The sequence below is a fragment of the Cibotium barometz genome, chromosome 32 (genome assembly GCF_041138505.1).
Source record: "Cibotium barometz isolate CiBa-2024 chromosome 32, ASM4113850v1, whole genome shotgun sequence".
NCBI lineage: Eukaryota > Viridiplantae > Streptophyta > Polypodiopsida > Cyatheales > Cibotiaceae > Cibotium > Cibotium barometz.
The window spans coordinates 36,912,694-36,932,526 of NC_141077.1; the positions used below are offsets into that span (position 1 = coordinate 36,912,694).

The following is a 19,833-nucleotide window of genomic DNA, read 5'->3' on the forward strand; positions in this document are numbered from 1 at the left end:
ATCATTTAATATTTATCTTGCTCACCAACCACCATGCCCACACTTGTGCTGTTCCACTTTCACAGGGTCATGACATACCCCCCTCTTGAAAAATGGCAAGCGTCCTCGATTGCAATCTGGTGAGACAGCAAGATATCCAAAGTGAAATGTACAATATGGCAAGATCAGCGTCCCAATCTCTCTAAGCCATGCATATGTAACAACATTCACTGCAAACCAATGGTGTAGTAGTAGTCCAAGTTGTATACCACTGTGAACCATACATAACCACAACATCCAATGTGACTAGAACACATATATCATAGAAGTCCCGTAAACAGATGTACTGTCAGCCATCAGTACCTCCGGGTGAGACAAAAGCTGCACCAAGCGACCTCTAGATGTCATTTGAGCATGTCTGTATCAAGGGAGTGGAGGTGCTACCCCCCTCTTGAGCATCAGGCAATGCTCCAGACCCATGCTCTGCTGAACCTGAATGAGCCAAGAGTCGGCTCCAACTCAAAGGCATCGAGATAAAGTTGCAAAACCTGAGGTGAATCTGTTAAGTCACCTTCCTCCATCCACTTCGCATCCATCGGTGAATAGTTCTTGAACTTCACAAGATAGCGACGGGAAACTTTACCTCGTACCTTTCTTTCCTTATGTGCCAGTATCTGCTCTGGAATAAGAACTTCATCAAGTTCCTCAACCTCCGGCTGAGCCTCATCTTATACATCCTCAGGCACATCCCCACGGAAAGGTCTAAGTAGACTCACATGAAATGCATTGTGAATCCTCCCGTGATCTGGTAGCTTCACGCGATAGGCCACCTCACCAATCTTTTCCAATACCTGAAAAGGTCCATAATAACGCATGCTCAACTTAGGGAATAAGCGCTCTTTACCCTTCATCTTCTTGAGCCTAGCTTTTTCAAAGCGCAAAAGAACCCAATCACCCAATGCAAACTCTAATGCACGTCTGTAACGGTCTGTTGCTTTCTTTTGCTTTTGCTGAGTTTTCTGGAGTGCCAACTTAACTCTCCGATAAGCTTCATCCATGTTCTCCACATACTGATCAGCCTCAAAGATCTTATCCTTTGTGTGCAAAATGGGTGGTACCTTCTTCCCTCCTTCCACAATCTCAAAAGGCGCCTTGCCCGTCGAGGTATGGACAGTGTTGTTATATGCAAAGTCCACCAAAGGAAGATACTTTTCCCATTGTTGCTTGTGCTCTGACACATAACACTTAAGAAGATCTAACACTGTAGAATTAGTCTCTTCCGATTGACCATCTGTTTGTGGATGAAAGGAAGATGAAAACTTGAGAGTGGTACCCATGTTGTCAAACAACCCTCGCCAGAACAAACTCGTCATCCGTGGATCACGGTCACTAATGATAGACGTAGGCAAGCCATGATACTTGAAGATGTTCGCCATGAACAACTTCACCATATGATCAACTTTGATCGTCTACGACAATGAAATGAGCCTGCTTACTGAACCTTCATATGATAGTCCAAATGCCATCATTCCCCGTTTGTGTACGTGGAAGATCAAATATAAAATCCATGGCAATGCTCTCCCATGGTCTATCTGGAATAGGTAAAGGCTGTAGTAACCCTGGTGTCTTTTGACGGTCAAACTTTACCTTCTGACATACGATGCGTTGCCTAACAAAAGCATCAACATCTCTTCTCAAGGTTGGCCAATAAAAGAAAGTCTCAACTGCTTTTACCGTGGCGTCAATACCTCTATGACCTGCATACGGTGGAGCATGACTTTCAATCATAACCTTGAGTCGCAATTGCCTAGTAACACACAATTTACCATGCATAAACAAAAACCCATCTCTGAGAGTATAATGATCATGCCGCTGATCCTCAGACATCTGATCATACAACCTGCCAAAATCCTCATCATGGGCATACTGATGATAAGCAAGTGAAACTGCTGAGACATGTGGCTTGCGTGACAAAGCATCTGCCACAACATTCTTTCTGCCTTCCACATGCACAATCTGGAAGTGGAACATAGGCAAAAAGTTGGCCCATCGCATATGCTTCTCTGAAAGCTTAGTTTGCGTGAGGAAATAACGCAAGGTCTAATGATCTGTCTGCACAGTGAAATCAGCCCCAAGCAAATAGTGTTTCCATGTAGAAAGAGCATGAATTACACCCAACATCTGTTTCTCATAAACCTGTAAATGCTTCTCGGCATTCTGCAATATTCCACTCTCATAGGCTATCACATGTCCTTCCTGCATGAGAACTGCCCCAATGCTATTTCCACATGCATCACACTGGACAACAAAAGCCTTTCGGAGGTCCGGTAATACCAATACTGGATCCGAAGTAAGCTTTTCTTTAAGCTTTTTAAAGGCTGTAATTTCCTGATCAGCCCATCTAAACGGAGTTGCCTTCTTTGTTAAGGCATGAAGGGGCGAAGCAATTTCAGCAAAATACCGTATGTACCGTCTGTAATAAGAACACAATCCCAAAAAGCTGCGTACATCATGCACGGTCCTCAAATCTGGCCAATTAAGAATTGCTTCCACCTTTGATGGATCCATACGGACTCCATGCTTAGACACAATATGCCCCAAGAAGTGTATCTCTTGCAAGAAGAACTCACTCTTCTTGCCATTAATGACCAGCCTATGGTTCCGGAGTTCTTCAAACACAATGGTTGTAGGCATATGCTCACTTATGGTAGTGCTATGTGTGAACAGGGCTTAACCAAGGGCACTTTTTCCCATGTGGTTTTTCCCCTTGGACATCAAGTGTGAAAGGACACATATAATATTTTGTAGTTCTATATTATATGGATGTGGCACACATGCAGGGGTTGACTTGCATTTTGTGGATACCACACTTTTGGCTCTCTCTCTCTCTCTCTCTCTCTCATTTCTGTGTGTGAGTTTCTCTACCCTGCACCTAACCCTAATGTGCAGGTTTGTGTGTGTGAGTGTGTGAGTCCATCACCCAACATTTGGTATCAGAGCTGGGAGCTGGCCCTGGAGTGGTGGCTGTGCAGAAACTGCAAAAAAAAAAAAAAAAAAAACTGTAAAATTCCGTCGACGCTGTGTTTTTCCGTCGACTGCGAATTTTCGTCGCCGTCCGTCAGAGGTTTCCGTCCGCCGGTTCCGTCGACGCTCCTCCCTCCAGCCACCAGAATCGGGCGGCACTACTGGGGAGCCCACCGCCGCCGCCCAGCTCACGGGCGGCGCTGCCCTTCCCAGCCGGCGGCTGTGCTGTCCACAGCGACGTCCGACAGCTGCTTCGTCCACGGTGCCTGCTCCGTCTCCCCGTCAGCGCTCCACCCGCCGGCGACCTGCCGTTCTGTTCCGTTCCAGTCGCCGTCTGCTCACGTCCGGCGTTTCTGTCAGCGCTCACTGTTCCGACCAGCGTCGTCCCAAGGCACCAGCGTCCCGTCCCGTCCGGCCTTAGTCGGCACCGTCACCGTCGCCTCTTCGCTCCACGCACTCTGATTGCCCGACGCCTAAGCGCCTAAGCGCTGTTCGCACCAGCCTTAACGGTTGGGCCCCGTCACCATCAACGCCGTGCTGCTTCCACCGTTCTGCCCGCACGACACCTGCACAACACCTGCAAACCAGCTCGACTACCCAACATTTGCATTCGACTGCTTGCAAGCGACTCCAGCTCTCCAGCACCCGACTCCAGCGCTCAGCAGTCCTCCGCTTCTGGCTCGCCCGACACCAACGCCCATCAGCTCCGTAAGCTTCAGCCCAGCTCCCCGTTGGCTGCCCAAAGCCATCCGCCGTCCAGCTGCCTCCGTGTGCTCTCAGCCTACACTCTGCAAGCCTGAAGGTATTTCTCTGTCAAAATTTTTTATCAAACCCAAATACAAAATCTGCAGCCATTGCAGTGCAGGTCATATGCCGATTTTGCAGACAATGAAATTGCAGATGAAATTTGGGGGTTTTTGAAATTGAGGTCAAAATCAGCAAATTGAACCTCTCTTATTTGCAAAAATTTGGGGGTTTTTCAAAATTGAGGTCAAAATTGGCAAATTGAAGCTCTTACATTTGCAGAAATTTGGGGCTTTTGTGGAAATTGGCAAATTAGATGCACATTGAAGCGATTGAAGTGCATACAAATTGGGGATTTTCTGATTGGAGCATGTAATTGGGCATTACAGCTGCGATTTGTCGCGTATGTATACACACTGAGTGTAATTGGACAATTTGGTGCAGGTTTACACTTGCTTTGGTTTGCAGGCATACATTTGCACAGGACATTTGGTTGCCTGGCAGTGCACATTGGTGCTTGGTTTGCTTGCAGTTATACTTTGTTGACATGGCACAGAATGCTACGGATGTATTTGGTGTGCTCACCCAGGAGGACAAGCTGGATGGATCTAACTACTCCCTCTTGAGTTTTATGATCCGTAATTTGCTGGTAGCCAAAGGCCTTTGGGGCATCGTGTGTGGTGATGACACACGCCCACATACCATTCAGCCAGCCACGCCTCAAAGGGGAGGTGCTCAAAGAGCTCCTGATGTAGATCCTGCTCCCACACAAGAGCAGAAAAGATGGGACTCTAGAGATGCACAGGCCATGTCATTGATAGCCCTTTCAGTGAAAAGGACTATTATTCCGCACATTCGTTCATGCAAGACATCGAAGCTTGCATGGGACACATTGGAAGCAATGTATCAGGTATGCAACGAAGCAAGAGTTGCCTACTTGAAGAGGCAATTGGATCTTCTTTCTATGGATGAGGGTGACTCCATGGCAGATCATCTCACCAAAGTGAAAGATTTGCAGGAACAATTGCTCAACATTAATGAGGTTATCCCAGACAGACAGATGGTCACCAACACTCTTCATTCTTTACCGCCTTCCTACTTGGGTTTTCACACCTCTCTCAACCTCTCAATGAGAGGAGGTGGTGATCCCGTCACTTTTGAAGAGCTCGTGGGTTTACTCTTGCAGGAAGAGCAAACAAGAGCAAACATATCGAGCAACCGTGGTGGAGAAAAGGCATTTACAGCCAAGGACAAGGGTAAAGCAAAGAGCTTTAAGCATGGGGGACAACAGTCTAACAAGGCTGGTCATGGACAGCCCTCTTCTAGTGGTGAAAAGTCTGACAAAGGGGATGCAAACAAGCCCAAAAAGAAGGGCAAATGTCACTACTGCCATAAGCCTGGACACTACATCAGTGAATGTAGGAAAAGGATTGCAAAAGAGAAAAAGAAAGAAGCAGGCAATGCAGTAGCAGACTCTTCGGATGACAAAGCACAGCAATCAGTTAATGTAATCCAGGAAGAGTACACTTTTTTGGTCACATGCACTAGTGACACACCAGGTGCTTCAGACACTGATATATCTTGCATTGCATCTGACAGACAGAATGCATCATGGTATTTTGATAGTGGTGCTTCGAGCCACATCACTTCATGCAAAGATGTATTTCAGCACTTGGTTTATGCTTCAAATGGCCGCACTGTATCATGTGCAGATCATACCACATATCCAGTAAAGGGAATTGGTAATGTCATACTTATTGCAGCCAATGGTGCCAATATATGTATGAAAAATGTATTGTATGTTCCAGGGATAAAGAAAAATCTGCTCTCCGTCTCAGCCATAAACGACCAAGGTTTAAAGGTTGAATTTGAAGATGGGAAGTGTTTGGTAAAAGACCCATCAAAGGGTTATGAAATAGTCACTTCTGGAACACGATACAAAGGCTTGTATAAGCTGGACAGCTATGACAAGCGCACTTATGATGCAAATACAGTGGCTGCCCACACTCCTGCTATGCATGATGCAGAGCTATGGCATGCTCGTTTTGGGCATGTAAATTTTCAGAGTTTGATGCTTTTGCAGAAGCATCATATGGTTGATAATATGCCGCCTCTTGAGTCTCCACCAAGACATGTATGTGAGGGGTGTATTTTGGGAAAGATGCATCGGAAACCATTCCCCAAAGATGGAGCTGTTAGAGCTGAAAATAAATTACAGCTCATACATAGTGATGTATGTGGTCCAATGCGGACACCATCCATAGGGGGGCATCTTTACTTCGTCACATTCATTGATGACTACTCCAGGTTTGCTTGGGCTTACCCTTTGAAAGCGAAAGAAGATGTGTTTACATGCTTTCGACACTTTGTAGCAATGGCTGAAAATATGTGTGCATGTAAAGTCCAAACACTCCGCTCAGATAGAGGTGGAGAATACATGTCAAATGCATTCAAGGATTATATGCTTCAAAAGGGCATCAAACACCAATGTACTGTGCCTTATACACCGCAGCAGAATGGTGTAGCTGAAAGGAAAAATAGATCTCTCATGGAGATGGCAAGATGCATGGTGAAAGCACAAAAGTTGCCTCACAAATTCTGGATGGAAGCTATAATGTGTGCAACTCATGTGTTGAACAGGTGTCCAACAAAAGCTTTGAAAACCATAACACCATTTGAGGCTTGGTATAGCCGAAAGCCAACAGTGGATTATATGCGTACATTTGGGTGTTTGGCATATGCACATGTGCCAGAACAACTCCGAACAAAGCTTGATGACAAAGCAATTAAATGCATTTTTGTGGGCTACAGCAATGAAAGCAAAGGATAGCGTCTTTATAATCCAGCTACACGAAGGATTTTTATGAGTAGAGATGTGGTATTTGCTGAAAATTCAGAACAGCCCATGGTCAGCTTGTATAAAAGCAATGATACAGGCATACAGGACATGTTTGATGGACTTTTACCCATTGCAATTAGGGGGGATTCAGATCAGCCAGCCCCTACACAAGAAAATCCACATGTAGAACATGTGGAACAGCCAGCCATTCAGCCCCCTTCTGTGGAAGAAGTGGAAGATCTTGTCAGGGAAGAGCAAACAGCCATAGACACAGCCAAGTCAGTGCCAAGATGGTTGCTGAAAACTTTGCAAGAAAGCAAAATTGCAGCTCCACTCATAGGTAGAACAAGGGCTAGTTCCAGCCATGCTTTGAATGTACATCGTGGGGAGTCTGCATTCGCAATGGGTGGTCTCTTTGATTCAGAAGAGCCTTCTTCTTATGAAGAAGCACATGAGAATGAGCATTGGTTGAAAGCTATGCAAGCTGAAATTTCTTCTATCATGAAGAATAATACATGGGATCTTGTGGAATTGCCTAAAGGCAAGCATGTAATTGGCACAAAGTGGGTGTACAAAGTCAAAAGAAAGTCTGATGGTACTATTGACAGGTACAAAGCAAGACTTGTGGCTAAAGGCTACTCCCAGAAAAAGGGAATAGATTATGAAGAGACTTTTGCTCCTACTTCGAGAATGACCACAATAAGATCTGTGATTGCATTGGCTGCCCATAAAGGATGGAAAGTGCATCAGTTGGATATCAAAACTGCATTCTTGAATGGGGATTTACAGGAAGAAGTATATGTAAATCAGCCCATTGGTTTTGTACTTCCTGGTGAGGAACATAAAGTATGCAGGTTGCACAAAGCATTGTATGGGTTAAAGCAAGCTCCAAGAGCTTGGTATGATAAGATACATGCTCATCTAACCAGCCAAGGTTATGAGAATAGTCCAACTGAAAGCACATTGTATGTGAAGAAAACCGATGCCGATATTCTCATAGTCATCTTGTATGTAGATGACATGCTCATTACAGGTACAAGCAAAGCACAAATTTCAGATTTCAAAGCTGATTTGAAAGCTGAATTTGATATGTCAGATTTGGGGCCTTTACACTACTATCTCGGCATACAGTTTATGCATACAGATGATGGCATTGTTATGCAGCAAACTAAGTACATAAAAAGTTTGCTAAAAAGGTTTCACATGGATGAATGTAAGCCCATTTCTACTCCGGTAGAACCAGGTGTACGGCTTACTATGCATGATATTGGAGAGCCTTTTGAGGCCGGCCTTTATAGCCAGGCAGTGGGATGCCTCATTTACTTGTGTAACACGAGGCCAGACATATCTTTTGGGGTGTCTTTGTTGAGCAAATTCATGCACAGCCCAAGCACAAAGCATTGGCAAGCAGTCAAACGCATTTTTCGATATCTTAAGGGTACCCTGGATCTTGGTTTGTTCTATCCCAGGGGGGGCAGCTTGCAGCTTTATGCATACAATGATTCAGATTGGGCTGGTGATTACGATACCAGGCAATCCACCAGTGGGAATTGTTTTTTTCTTGGCAGCTCATGCATATCTTGGTTGAGTAAAAAGCAACCCACTGTTGCTACATCTACTTGTGAGGCTGAGTACAGGGCAGTCTTTACAGCTACAGTAGATTGTGTATGGTTGAGGAGACTATTGGCTGATCTTCGTGAGTGTCAGCAGACACCCACCACCATTCTCACTGATAGCCAGAGTGCTATGGCCGTGGCACGAAATCCAGTATTTCATGCACGTACCAAGCACATAGAGATTCATTATCACTATGTCAGAGAGAGGCTACATGCAGGGGAGATCAGTTTATCTTATTGCCCTACACAGGATAATGTTGCAGATCTATTCACAAAGGCTTTACCTCGAGAAAAGTTTGAAGATTTTCGCAAAGCTTTGGGCTTACTCTCATACAGAGAGTGATCTGCTACCTTGTACAGGTTCACACTTCCACTACAGGGGAGATTTGTAGGCATATGCTCACTTATGGTAGTGCTATGTGTGAACAGGGCTTAACCAAGGGCACTTTTTCCCATGTGGTTTTTCCCCTTGGACATCAAGTGTGAAAGGACACATATAATATTTTGTAGTTCTATATTATATGGATGTGGCACACATGCAGGGGTTGACTTGCATTTTGTGGATACCACACTTTTGGCTCTCTCTCTCTCTCTCTCATTTCTATGTGTGAGCTTCTCTACCCTGCACCTAACCCTAATGTGCAGGTTTGTGTGTGTGAGTGTGTGAGTCCATCACCCAACAATGGTCAAATGCCTTCTATGCTCCTCCTCAGTGTGTGAATGCACAATCATATCATCAAAGAATGTGCCCACAAAAGCTCTCTGAGGCCGGAAAATCCTGTCCATCATTCTGTTAAATGTGGCAGGTGCATTTGTCAAACCAAAGGGCATAACCAAGAACTCATATAACCCAAAAGTGGTTCGAAATGCTGTCTTATGCACATCCTCGGGTCTAATACGTATCTGATGATACCCGCTTTTCAAGTCTATTGACTGTGGAGCCCTGTAAGCGGTCCAAAATGTCATCGATCCTCGGAATAGGGAATCGATTCTTGATGGTATTCTTGTTCAGCGCCCTGTAATCAATACACATGCACCAAGAACCATCTTTCTTTTGCACTAAGAGTACAGGTGAGCAAAAGGGTGATGAGCTAGGCTGTATCAACCCTTTATTCAACAGCTCCTGTACCTGACTCATAATTTCTTCTTGTTGGGCTGCACTAACACAGTACGGCGGTCTATTTGGTGGAGTACTACCCGGAATTAGATCAATGGCATGATCTTCTGGCCTTTCCAGAGGAAGTTCTCCTGGCAATGACTCGGAAAAACAATCTTGGAACTCACATAAGAAATCAGTCTTGTCCTTATCTAACGTAGACAAATTAGATTTAGACTCACCATCTGTTGCATCCTTTACATAAATCAAGTACGCGGAAAGATGCTTTTTCATTACTGATGAAATTGCCGAAGCTGATACAATAGAAACAGATTTTCCTTTAAGTTCTACATCCAAAACATGTTCTTTCCCTCTATGAGTCAAAGTAATCTTCCTATTGTATGTATCCACCACCGCATGTACTCTGTGGCACCATGGCATTCCCAACAAAACATCACATCCATCAAGTGGCATGATGAAAAACTCTTCGCTGTCCACATAACCCTGCAAATGAAGCCTGAGCTTCCCAATAATAGGAGTGACGGGTTCTGCATACCCAAGACAAGTAATGTTAGCCTCATATAAAGGCCCCATCTCCTCTGCACGAATCCCCAATCGGCCAGCCAAATCCGGTGAAATAAAGTTGGCTTTAGCACCTATGTCAAAGAATATCAAGACATTTTGATCTCTCACTTTGCCCCATGCCCTGCACAACTCAGTCTCTTCACCACCTCGCTGTTCCCCAACAAGATCAGGAACTAACCCTGCAAAAGGTTTTGGTTTCTTTGACTTGGGCTCTCCTTTGGTGTAAGAGAACTTTTGGGACTTTCACTTGGGACAATTAAAAGACATATGTCCCTCCTCTGTACAGTAAAAACATTTTCGAGCATCCATCAAAGCTTGTCTCTCCTCAGGAGTTCTCTTGGGCATTGGTAACTTCTTATACCGCTTCTCTGTAGACCCTTTTGCATCACGCGAAGCATGCCCTGACTTTTCAGATTTCTTGCTTGAGTTTTTACTGCCTTTAAATCCAGATGAGACTCCAGTGAGTAACGCATTTGCTGTCATATCATCTGTGACATATTTGTTACTCGAGTCTTTATGCAATAGTCACGCACTTCCTTGGGCAGCCCACAACAATACTTCTCCACCTGCTCAGACAAAGGCAATGCACGATAAGGAGTAACTAGGAGTAAAGCTTCCCAAAACTTCTTATTATAATCCTCAAGATTTTCACACTTTGATGCATCCAACTTGTGCCATGCTATCATTACATCCACCTCAAAAGTAGATGTGAGCCATACGGAAGAGAACACCTGTTTAAACTGTACCCAAGTAGATGGTGCTATGCCCTGTAAAAGAAGAGTAGACCACCACTGCAATGCATTGCCTTTGAGAAAAGTCGCAGCTTTTCTCACTGTAGAGGACTCCATGTAATTACTACTAGAAAAAGCAGCATCAAACTGCTGTAAAAAGGTAAGTGCCTTTAGCTTATCTTTGGCCCCACTGAATGTGTCGAATTTCACAGCAGCTCCCCCTTCCTTATAATCCTTCGCCTTATCCATAGGCGTTAGATTATCGTAAGGAAGTGGCTTCACAAGATTGCTACCCCCAGCATTCATGGCCATCATAGGGTCAACATTACCAATTCCCACACCTGGTATGCCATACATTCCAGCCATGTTTCCAAACATACCATTATGCATACCGGGCTGCATGCCCCCATACTAATTTCCTTGCATTCTAGGTTGCATGCCCCCAAACATGTTTCCTGCATTCCGGACTGCATACCACCATACATATTCCCTTGCATACCAGGCTGAAAATTAGCTCCAAAAGTCCCTGGGATACCCATGCCTCCCAGTCATGGATTGGAACACAGAGCCACCACCAAAATAACCTGGATGCATAGACTGCTGAGGAATAGATGGCTGTCCGAAAAAGGAACTCTGTGAGTTGGCACCAAAAGTATGTTGCATGTTCGGAAACTGTCCAAAAGATGGATCCTGTGGGAAGGCACCACTATTGCCCTGAGGTAGGTTCTTAGAACGCACTTTCTTCTTTTTCTTTTCACGCTCAGAACGGGATCTCATAAATTCAGCAAACTTCTCACTTTGTGTGAGCTACATAAACACATCCATTACACCTGCCAAACGATTTTTAAACTGAGCATCATCTTCCTCTTTACTAGGCATATCTTCTAGCTATGTTACATTCTCATATTGTGCATAATCTCCAGCCTGTTCTCCTGCAAGAATATCCTCAGATTCATTTCTCTCAAGAGAGGTCTCTTGCTCTTCCTCTTCATTGTAAAAATATTCCTCTTCTGTATCAGACATGTTGCTAAATTTTTCAACAATGACTTTCCTCGAGTCAACCACGAGCTCACCCCTTAAGAAAGTTGATGATGGGTCCTGGCAACGGAACCTTGAAACCAGACTCTGGTTGAAACCAAAGTGCGGTAGACTAGCAGTCACCCTTCCAATTGTAGTCCAATAAATAACAAAATTAACTGGAGCTAGAATGCCCCAAAACTGGAATGAAATCGACACCTGTTGGCCCCAAAGCTTGGCGCCCCTTTCGGTATTTCTTTATTCAAATTCAATGAAATGTATAACTGAGTACAACAAAGCCAATCCAGGAAAGAAAACCTGCATGTCCAATCTGGCAGCCCTCAAGATCTCTTAGCGCAGAGGATTCACACACAGATCTGTGTCCCACAAAAGCAACACACTGTGCTTCCCTCTAGTCAACCAAGACAATTCAGCAGGGCAGCCTTGAGCATACATCTAGCTGTTCCATGAACATGATCTCAACTCAGTTCAAACATACATCCACTGTCCAATCTCTGTTTCCACCCTTCAAACTGCCATACCCCTCCTCTCACAAGGGGCCAGATGACACAACTCTGCAGTAGACATAAGCCAATGGAAAGAAAGAAAGATTGACAAGTTTAGAGCTTACCAAATCATGCGTGGTCCTACACCGGAGGGACTGAATGTACCAGTCTGTACTTGCAAAAGATTGTCTGTACTTTTCTCCCTGTAGCCGCCTGACTGATACACCAGTTTGACTATGATAGAGCGCCGCCTACCACTGTTCAGGACGGAACACGTCTGTAGCCACCTGTACCTGTCCGTACAGGTCTGCAGTACCTGACTGTACCTGTCCGTACAGGACTGTACGGATTGTACTTGCAGTCGCTTGAACCTGCCCACCTGCTGTCTGTACCCTGGTCGCCTGCGCCGCCTGAACCAGTTGATGCACAGCAGTCTGTACCTGCTGTCGTACAGCAGCGCCTGCAACCGGTTACATACAGCTGCCAACAGTACGGACTGTACTTGCTGTCCGTACCTGCCTGCGCCGCCTGAACCTGCACAGCCGACTGTACCTGCTGTCAACGCAGCCTCCACCAGTGCAGTACGGCCTGCAACCACGTGGACTGTACGGCCTGTTCAGTATGCAGCAAAAAACAGCAACCAGTCCTCGACAGGGTTTTTCCCCTCCTTCACACACGTAGCTTGCACGTTTTTCCAAAAAGCAAGAGAGAGAGAGATGAGAGAGGCGTGTAACTCCCAAAGTGGAGTTACCCCTTTCTCCAGAAATATCCTAGGCCCCTTTCTCAAGTTTATTAAACTTCTAAGGGTCACTTATGCCTAGGGGTCACCCAAGGTTAAAACATTAAAAATAATAATTCCCTTGGTCCCCCTTCACACTTGGGGATGTCCACACATCATACCATTTGTCCAGGCACCCCAAATATGAATCATTTAATATTTATCTTGCTCACCAACCACCATACCCACACTTGTGCTGTTCTACTTTCACAGGGTCATGACACTCTCCAACCTGTCTGAGAATTAACTTTGACCTCCCTTCATAGATCTGATGGCAAGTTGTATTTAGGTTGGTAATCCATTTTCAAGTCATAAAACATCATCGAAAAGGTCACCAAACATGTTCAGATTGTGCCCAATAAATGTCACAACCATTGGTGCATGTCATGGGCACCTCTTAGCACCAATTGGGATGCCGAAACTGTCCAAATCAGACCATACCTTGCAGTTTCCCCTAATCTTGCCTTTGAGTCGACTGCAAGGAAACGTCACACCGGATTAAGGTGTACACGTGACATAGTAGGGTGGGCATTTAAACTGATAATGCTCCTTTGTCTCCACCTCCCCAGTCGTGCATACCTTGCATATCCATGCCTCTCATGGGGTGCCCTCTGCCCTGCCGGACTCAATCCAGAGACAATAAGATGATACCCTCAACTAGCCAATGGCAATCCTCATAGCATGTGACATGTGTCTGTGGAGGTATCCAGGGCTGTCAATGAATCCATCCTCTAAAACAGTCGGAAAGTGTTGTCATTAGAACTTGTGTTTTGTGGAAAACTCGAGTGGGAGCACCCAGGTCCGCCGGCTCATATAAAGGCCTGTCAAATCCAGCTAGGTAAGGTGATTGATCTCTTGCCAAGAGAAATCCTGATGCACAGAGTCGAGGCTATACTAGAAGAGGGGGGGGGGGGGGGGGGGGGGGCATCTGAATGCCATGCTATCAATCAAACCAACAGACGACTGGAGAGTACCAAAAGTAATCGTGCCCCTGATCTAGCTACATCAGAGACTCAAGGACCAGCCACGGCAGGCGGTCACCATCCACAGTATATATATGTGTGATAGTTTGGAAGAAGGCATCTATGACTAGGGGAGCTGCCCCAAACCCAACTAAGACAATATCATGCGGTACAGATAGCTTACTCCTCATCACACGTGAGAGCAGCATCACCTGCAACTTCTCGAACCTCCTCCAGTGCTCCATTCCTAGGTCTGGTCCCCAAAAGGGGCCCCATACATCGCTTCAGGACACACTAATGTGTAGAAAAGCTAGCACTTGCAGGGCTCCTTGAATTGGGCTTGAAAGCATTGTCTCTCCAGATGGGCTAAGGATGCGTAACCTCTCACCATCCAGTCCTTAGCAACTGGTCTCATGAAAAAGACCAAGCCTGTAAAGCTCACTCCAAGATATACATAAGATGAGACAATCTCCACCTTGGCCCCTCTGTAGAGAAAAGACATGCCAGATCTCTCCCGGTAGATATTAATGTCTACAAAAGACCCAAAGGGTCTATGAGACCAAAAAGATGTTACATATGATCCATGAGTAAACTGGATGTCAAGATAACATAAAGAAGGAAAAAGAGCTACCAAAAGAAAAAGACGTCCAGCGTACTTTGCAGGCCCTATGTATACAATAGAGTAAGCACAAAAACCTCATGTGTCCAGACTCATCCTGTGTCATCCTCCTCATGGATGTAGTGCAGAATCTCAATATTCACACCTGTGGTGGTGCCTCTCCGTGTTGCCGAAGAATGTCCTAGATCTGATGTTCGTGGATAGAGGGTCTAGATGTCTAAAATTGGGGGCAGGCGCTTAGCCCTCTGGAGGGCAATGGCACTTGTGGAGGGGCTGATGAGTCTGTCTAGTGTGAGCCACCAAAGAAAACTGTGATGGATGTCTAGGAAGAAACATGCAGCTGTGTGGCCACAGCGTGTGCGCATGCATGTGTGGGTGTGCCCAACCGAACGGGGACTGTTACTACCTTAACCAGTAGCCCTAGCATGGCACGTGCATTTGGGTGTCAAAGCTGATAATGTGACAATAGAAGGCAAATCAAGTTAAAGCAATCTATCAAACATGGGTAGACACTCAAAGTTGCACAAACCTATTCTTCACAGTTGAGAATAAAGCAATTGTTGAAATGCTATTAAACACTTGAAGCCTAAGCCTTAAAGCAATTGTTGAAATGCCATTAAACACTTGAAGCCTAAGCCTTAAAGCAATTGTTGAAATGCTATTAAACACTTGAAGCCTAAGCCTTAAAGCATTGCAAAGATAATTTAGAAGTATAAATATTTGTGACCAGCATGGCATGGCAATGACAGGTTCTAGCCATTATGTGTGATATATATAGGTTGGAAACTCAGATGTGTTAAGATTTTTCATTGACATGACATGGGAATGGCAAAACCATGTTATTTTCACATTACCACTTCAGACACCTTGGTCACCAGCTCGTTTACTAAAGGCTGTAGGAGCACAGGCTCGTATTTTGAAGTCACAAAGTTTACCATCAACTGCAGAGCACCTGTTTCCGGTTCTCTGGCATGCACACATCAAAAAAAGTAAAGTGCAGATAATGACCCCTTGTTGATAATAAAGAGCTTACACTATATACCTGCCAGATCGTACTACAAGATGTTTGAGAAACCCTGTGTGCGTGTGGGTGTCATATGGTGAAAGTTCATCTGTTTCAGTGCTACAATAATGTTGAACTATCTCTAGAACCTGCAAGAGGCAAACAATTGTCACTTGCCCAAATACTTTATTTGTGAAGTTCCATAACTGACATTTAAGCATATAGAGAGAACCAACCCACAGACGTGTAGCCTGGTGGTGAGGGGTATCATCAGCTGCGAGGGTAAGAGCCTGGGTTCAAATTCCCCAGGCCTACACTCGTGCGGTGTCCATTGCCTAAAACTAAATAAACACGTATAATCTTTAAAAAAACAGCATAAAGAGAACCAATGGTCAACCTTATTGGCAGCATCTTCTTGCAACAAGCATTTATTGATAGAGAGAACTTTATCAAATCGACCTGGTGCATGTAGCCCCAGAGCAAACTCATTTCTAGAGGGGTCTCTTTGTAGTGTGCCATCAAATTCAGATGTAGGAGTCCACTTCTTGGTGCCAAAAGAGAACTCCATCTGTATTACATTTGTTGAGCAAATAAATGATACGAGTTATAACCAATCCAGTTATATGCACAAAGTTATAGAAGCAACTAAATATTTTGTTGGCACTGGACAGCATAAATTGAAATGACATGCAAGCTCTTGCCCTTCTGCCTATGTCCGATCCACTGTTGGGTAGTTTATTCCCCTGCCCAAAATCAACAACTTAAGGGCTGTTTTGGGTGACCTTTCTGTTTGTATTTTGCTTCCCAGGCCCCACAATAGGGCACCCAATTGGTTTGCCTAAGGGTACCAGAATAAGGCTGAAGATCTGCCCCAAATGTTTTGTCTGGGCACTTGAATTTCCCCTCAAAGGCATACATCTACTATACCCCTCCCTAATTCTGTGCCCACTCACTGGTCCTGTCCACTTATCAAATACGACTCACAGTGACATGTATCTCTTCTGACATACCTTATACAGAGAGCTAGTGGACATGACGCATGCATCTGAGGCTTCATGCATGTGACACTCTTCAGGGTTATGAATTTTGTAGTAACTATACATATCAGGCTAGGTTAAACAAAATTCACAAAAATAAATCCTTCATGACCATCTCTTCCAATGAAACCTGGAGGGAGAATCTTGGAACCAATTTACTATAAATGTAATTCCATTCTTTAAACCATATAAAAAACCTATAGCAAATATTCTTAAAAACTTGCCATATTCATGACATTCATCTCAGATGCCGAAAAAAACTTTAGTTGCTTAACGCACTCAAACCACATAAAAAAAACTTGCCATCTTCATGACATTCATCTCAAATGCCAAAAAACTTAGTTGCTTAACGTTTCAAAGTTTTAGACCCTGAAACGGCACTCAAACCACATAAACCTCACAAATGTATTATGAACATACCTTGTTTCGGTAATGAAATGGAGATTTGCATCCTATAATTCCCTTCATAAAACTTTCATAACCATCCCCAAACCTTCCAAGCCGAGAAATTAATTCAAATACTTGCTTTTCTTTAGCTACAAGTTGTGCATCATAAGATAGATTTTGCATTTTGCAACCTCCACAATCGGTTGCATATTCACAAGGAGCAACAACAGCGTTATAATGAGGGGAAAGTGTCTTTATTTTGATAGCCTGTCAAAATTTCAAAATATTAATCAATCTCTCTCTCTCTCTCGCTCTCTCTCTCTCTCTCTCTCTCTCTCTCTCTCTCTCTCTCTCTCTTCCATGACTCAGTATTCTCATGGATTCATTGTACTACTTTTTGGTCTCATAGACCCTTGGGTCTTGTAACATGCGGAAGCTTGGTGGAAGAATTGGTAACTTCAATGCTCAGAAATTCAGCAATCGTTCGCGCGAAGATAACGCACAATATAGAGACAGATGTGCAGAAATAGAAAGAGAGAAAGAAAGAAAGATATATTAACGTCTACGAGAGGCCAAACTCAACCTATGAGACAAAAAATAATACAACTGTGTTCTTCCGTTCATCGGAAGAAAAGAAAAAGTGTGCATGTGTCTGGATACAACTGTGAATCATCATGGATCGGTGGAGCCCATATACAAACAATATAATATAAAGGGGGGTGGGGATGTGGATGGAGTGCTAAGGCAAGATGCATCTCTATATGCTGAAGGGGTAGTACAAGCATGCTATGCAGATCTATGTCTAACTCCATCCAGTGCCATTATAAGATATCATACATCGCCGATGCTGAGGCTGTGAGTGGCGTGAACATGTACCCTGAGTCCGAGTGAAAGCGAGCTAGCCTCTCTTGTGTCTCCATCTGGTGTCTCATCCGGATAGCTGCTATCTCTCGGTGACGGAGTCGGGGTGCTCTGTGTCAAGTCTGTCTAGGTCTCCTCCTGGCTCTCAATTCCTCTGCTCTCTGTGCGGTCACCCCATGTGGTACATCAGCTGGCACTGGCATAGCTCTCTGGAAGAAATCTGTGAGCTGGGACTGTCTCCCACCCCTAGTGGGAGCGGGTGTCTGGAGGAGTCTCTCTCGAGAACTATGAAGCTCTAGTAGTAGTCTGCCAAGCTGTCGCTGGTCCGAGGCCTCCATCAACTGATGTAGTGAAGAGTGCTCCTCAAACAATCCTGCATAACTATCTCTGACCCCTTGGTGGGCTCTACATCTACATACAAAGTGATCCTCAATCTCCACCTCCTCGCGGCACAATCTGCATATCCGCTCGGCTCTGGGAACCCGTGCCGCTCTCCCAGCCTCTATCTCTAGCTGATGTGATGAGACTCGTAGCTGTCCAATAGCAACGCGAGAGCTGTGTGGCATGTATACATCCATATACCGCGATCGTTATATAAACCCATCCCCTAAGATGCTCATAAAGTGGTCTCTGTAATACAGCATCTTCGGTGGTAGTGGGCTCTCTAGTGCTGTCCATGTCTCCTGTATGTAGCGCTGCCATATGTCCTATCTCATCACTCTGTTCCTCTCATTGAGAGAGAGGTAACCCCGTGGAGCAGACTCATCATACTGAAAAGGTGGCAACCGCTCAATGTCTATCCCATGATGTGAGAACCACTGTAGCATCTGTGCATACCAAGATCCAGTGTCCAGCCTCGGCCAGCTGTCTGGATGCCTCAAAAGCTCGGCGGGATAATCTCTCCGTGGGCATCTCCCTCATCCTGTATATAAAGGAGATCGTCTGGAACAATGCCTCCACTGCCATAGGTGGTGCAGCAAACTCAGCTCGAACAATGTCGTGCAGGACGGATGGTTTGCTGCGTATCATCCTCGAGAGCATCAAGATCTGTGGTCTCTCCAGTTGTACCCATGTGGAGGCTGCAAGCCCTGGTGCCCAAACCGTTGCTGCATACATCAAGGCTGGTGTCACTAATGTATCAAAGAGCCACCCCTTCGTGCGGGGTTCCAGAAAATGTGCCTGATGACACTGACGCTCAAGGCCAGCAAGAGCTGCATACCCCCGGGTCACTCTGTCTCGGACTGCCTGAGCCATGGAGAAGCGTCCAGCTGAGCTAGTAAATGTGATGCCAAGGTAAACATAAGAGCTCACCACCTTGACCCGCCCTCCTGCTAATGTGAGAGTAGTGTGGCTCCTGACAGCGGGTGAGGTGTGGAAGATCATAACCTTGTTTTTCCCAAGGTTCACTGTGAGACTCGATCACCTCATCAATATAGAGCCCAAAGAGCATGGGGGAGAGCGGGCACCCCTGCTTCACACCAATGGTGCTAGCAACTGTGTCAGACAAGCCTCCTGGGCATCGGACTCTCCCAAAGACCTGCTCATATAGCCTGTATATGCCCCACATCATGTCTGAGGGTATGCCTAGTGTCTGTAGTCGCCGAAAGAGGCGCTCTCTAGGCACAGTATCAAATGCCTTGCGGAAATCCACAAAGCAACAATAGAGCCGTTGCCTCCATGCCTTGGCCTGATCAATCAGGCACCTCAATGTAAAAATGTGGTCGATGGTCGAGAAGGCTCGTCGGAAGCCTGCCTGGCCTGCTGCTCTCAATCCCCCATCCTCTGCATGAGTGCTCAGCTCTGCCTCCAAAACCACCCCATATAGTTTGGCCAATATATGGCCAATCATGATGGTCCTGTAGTTCCCGGGGTCTAGTACATCTCCCGCTTTATGGATCGGCACAATAGTGTGCATCGTCCACTCAGCCGGAAACCCCTCTGACAGAGCTCTATTGAAGAGATGAGCAAGAAATGGTGCCAATGTATCAATAGCATAGATGAGATGCTCTCCCTGTAATCCTGTATGATCTGTCGCCCGTCCATGTTGGA

At 45.3% G+C, this 19,833-nt stretch overlaps 1 protein-coding gene across 1 annotated transcript in view; it reads right to left on the minus strand.

Moving 5' to 3' along the window:
* LOC147620149 (RNA methyltransferase family protein) overlaps positions 1–19,833 on the minus strand; it is a 71,100-nt gene that overhangs the window by 46,404 nt on the left and 4,863 nt on the right. The window contains exons 2-5 of the mRNA XM_086772346.1: positions 16,957–17,190; positions 15,897–16,067; positions 15,539–15,648; positions 15,351–15,462 (exon numbers count right to left, since the gene is read on the minus strand). Coding sequence (XP_086628472.1) covers positions 15,351–15,462; positions 15,539–15,648; positions 15,897–16,067; positions 16,957–17,190 — 627 coding nt within the window. The remainder of the gene's footprint in view (positions 1–15,350; positions 15,463–15,538; positions 15,649–15,896; positions 16,068–16,956; positions 17,191–19,833) is intronic.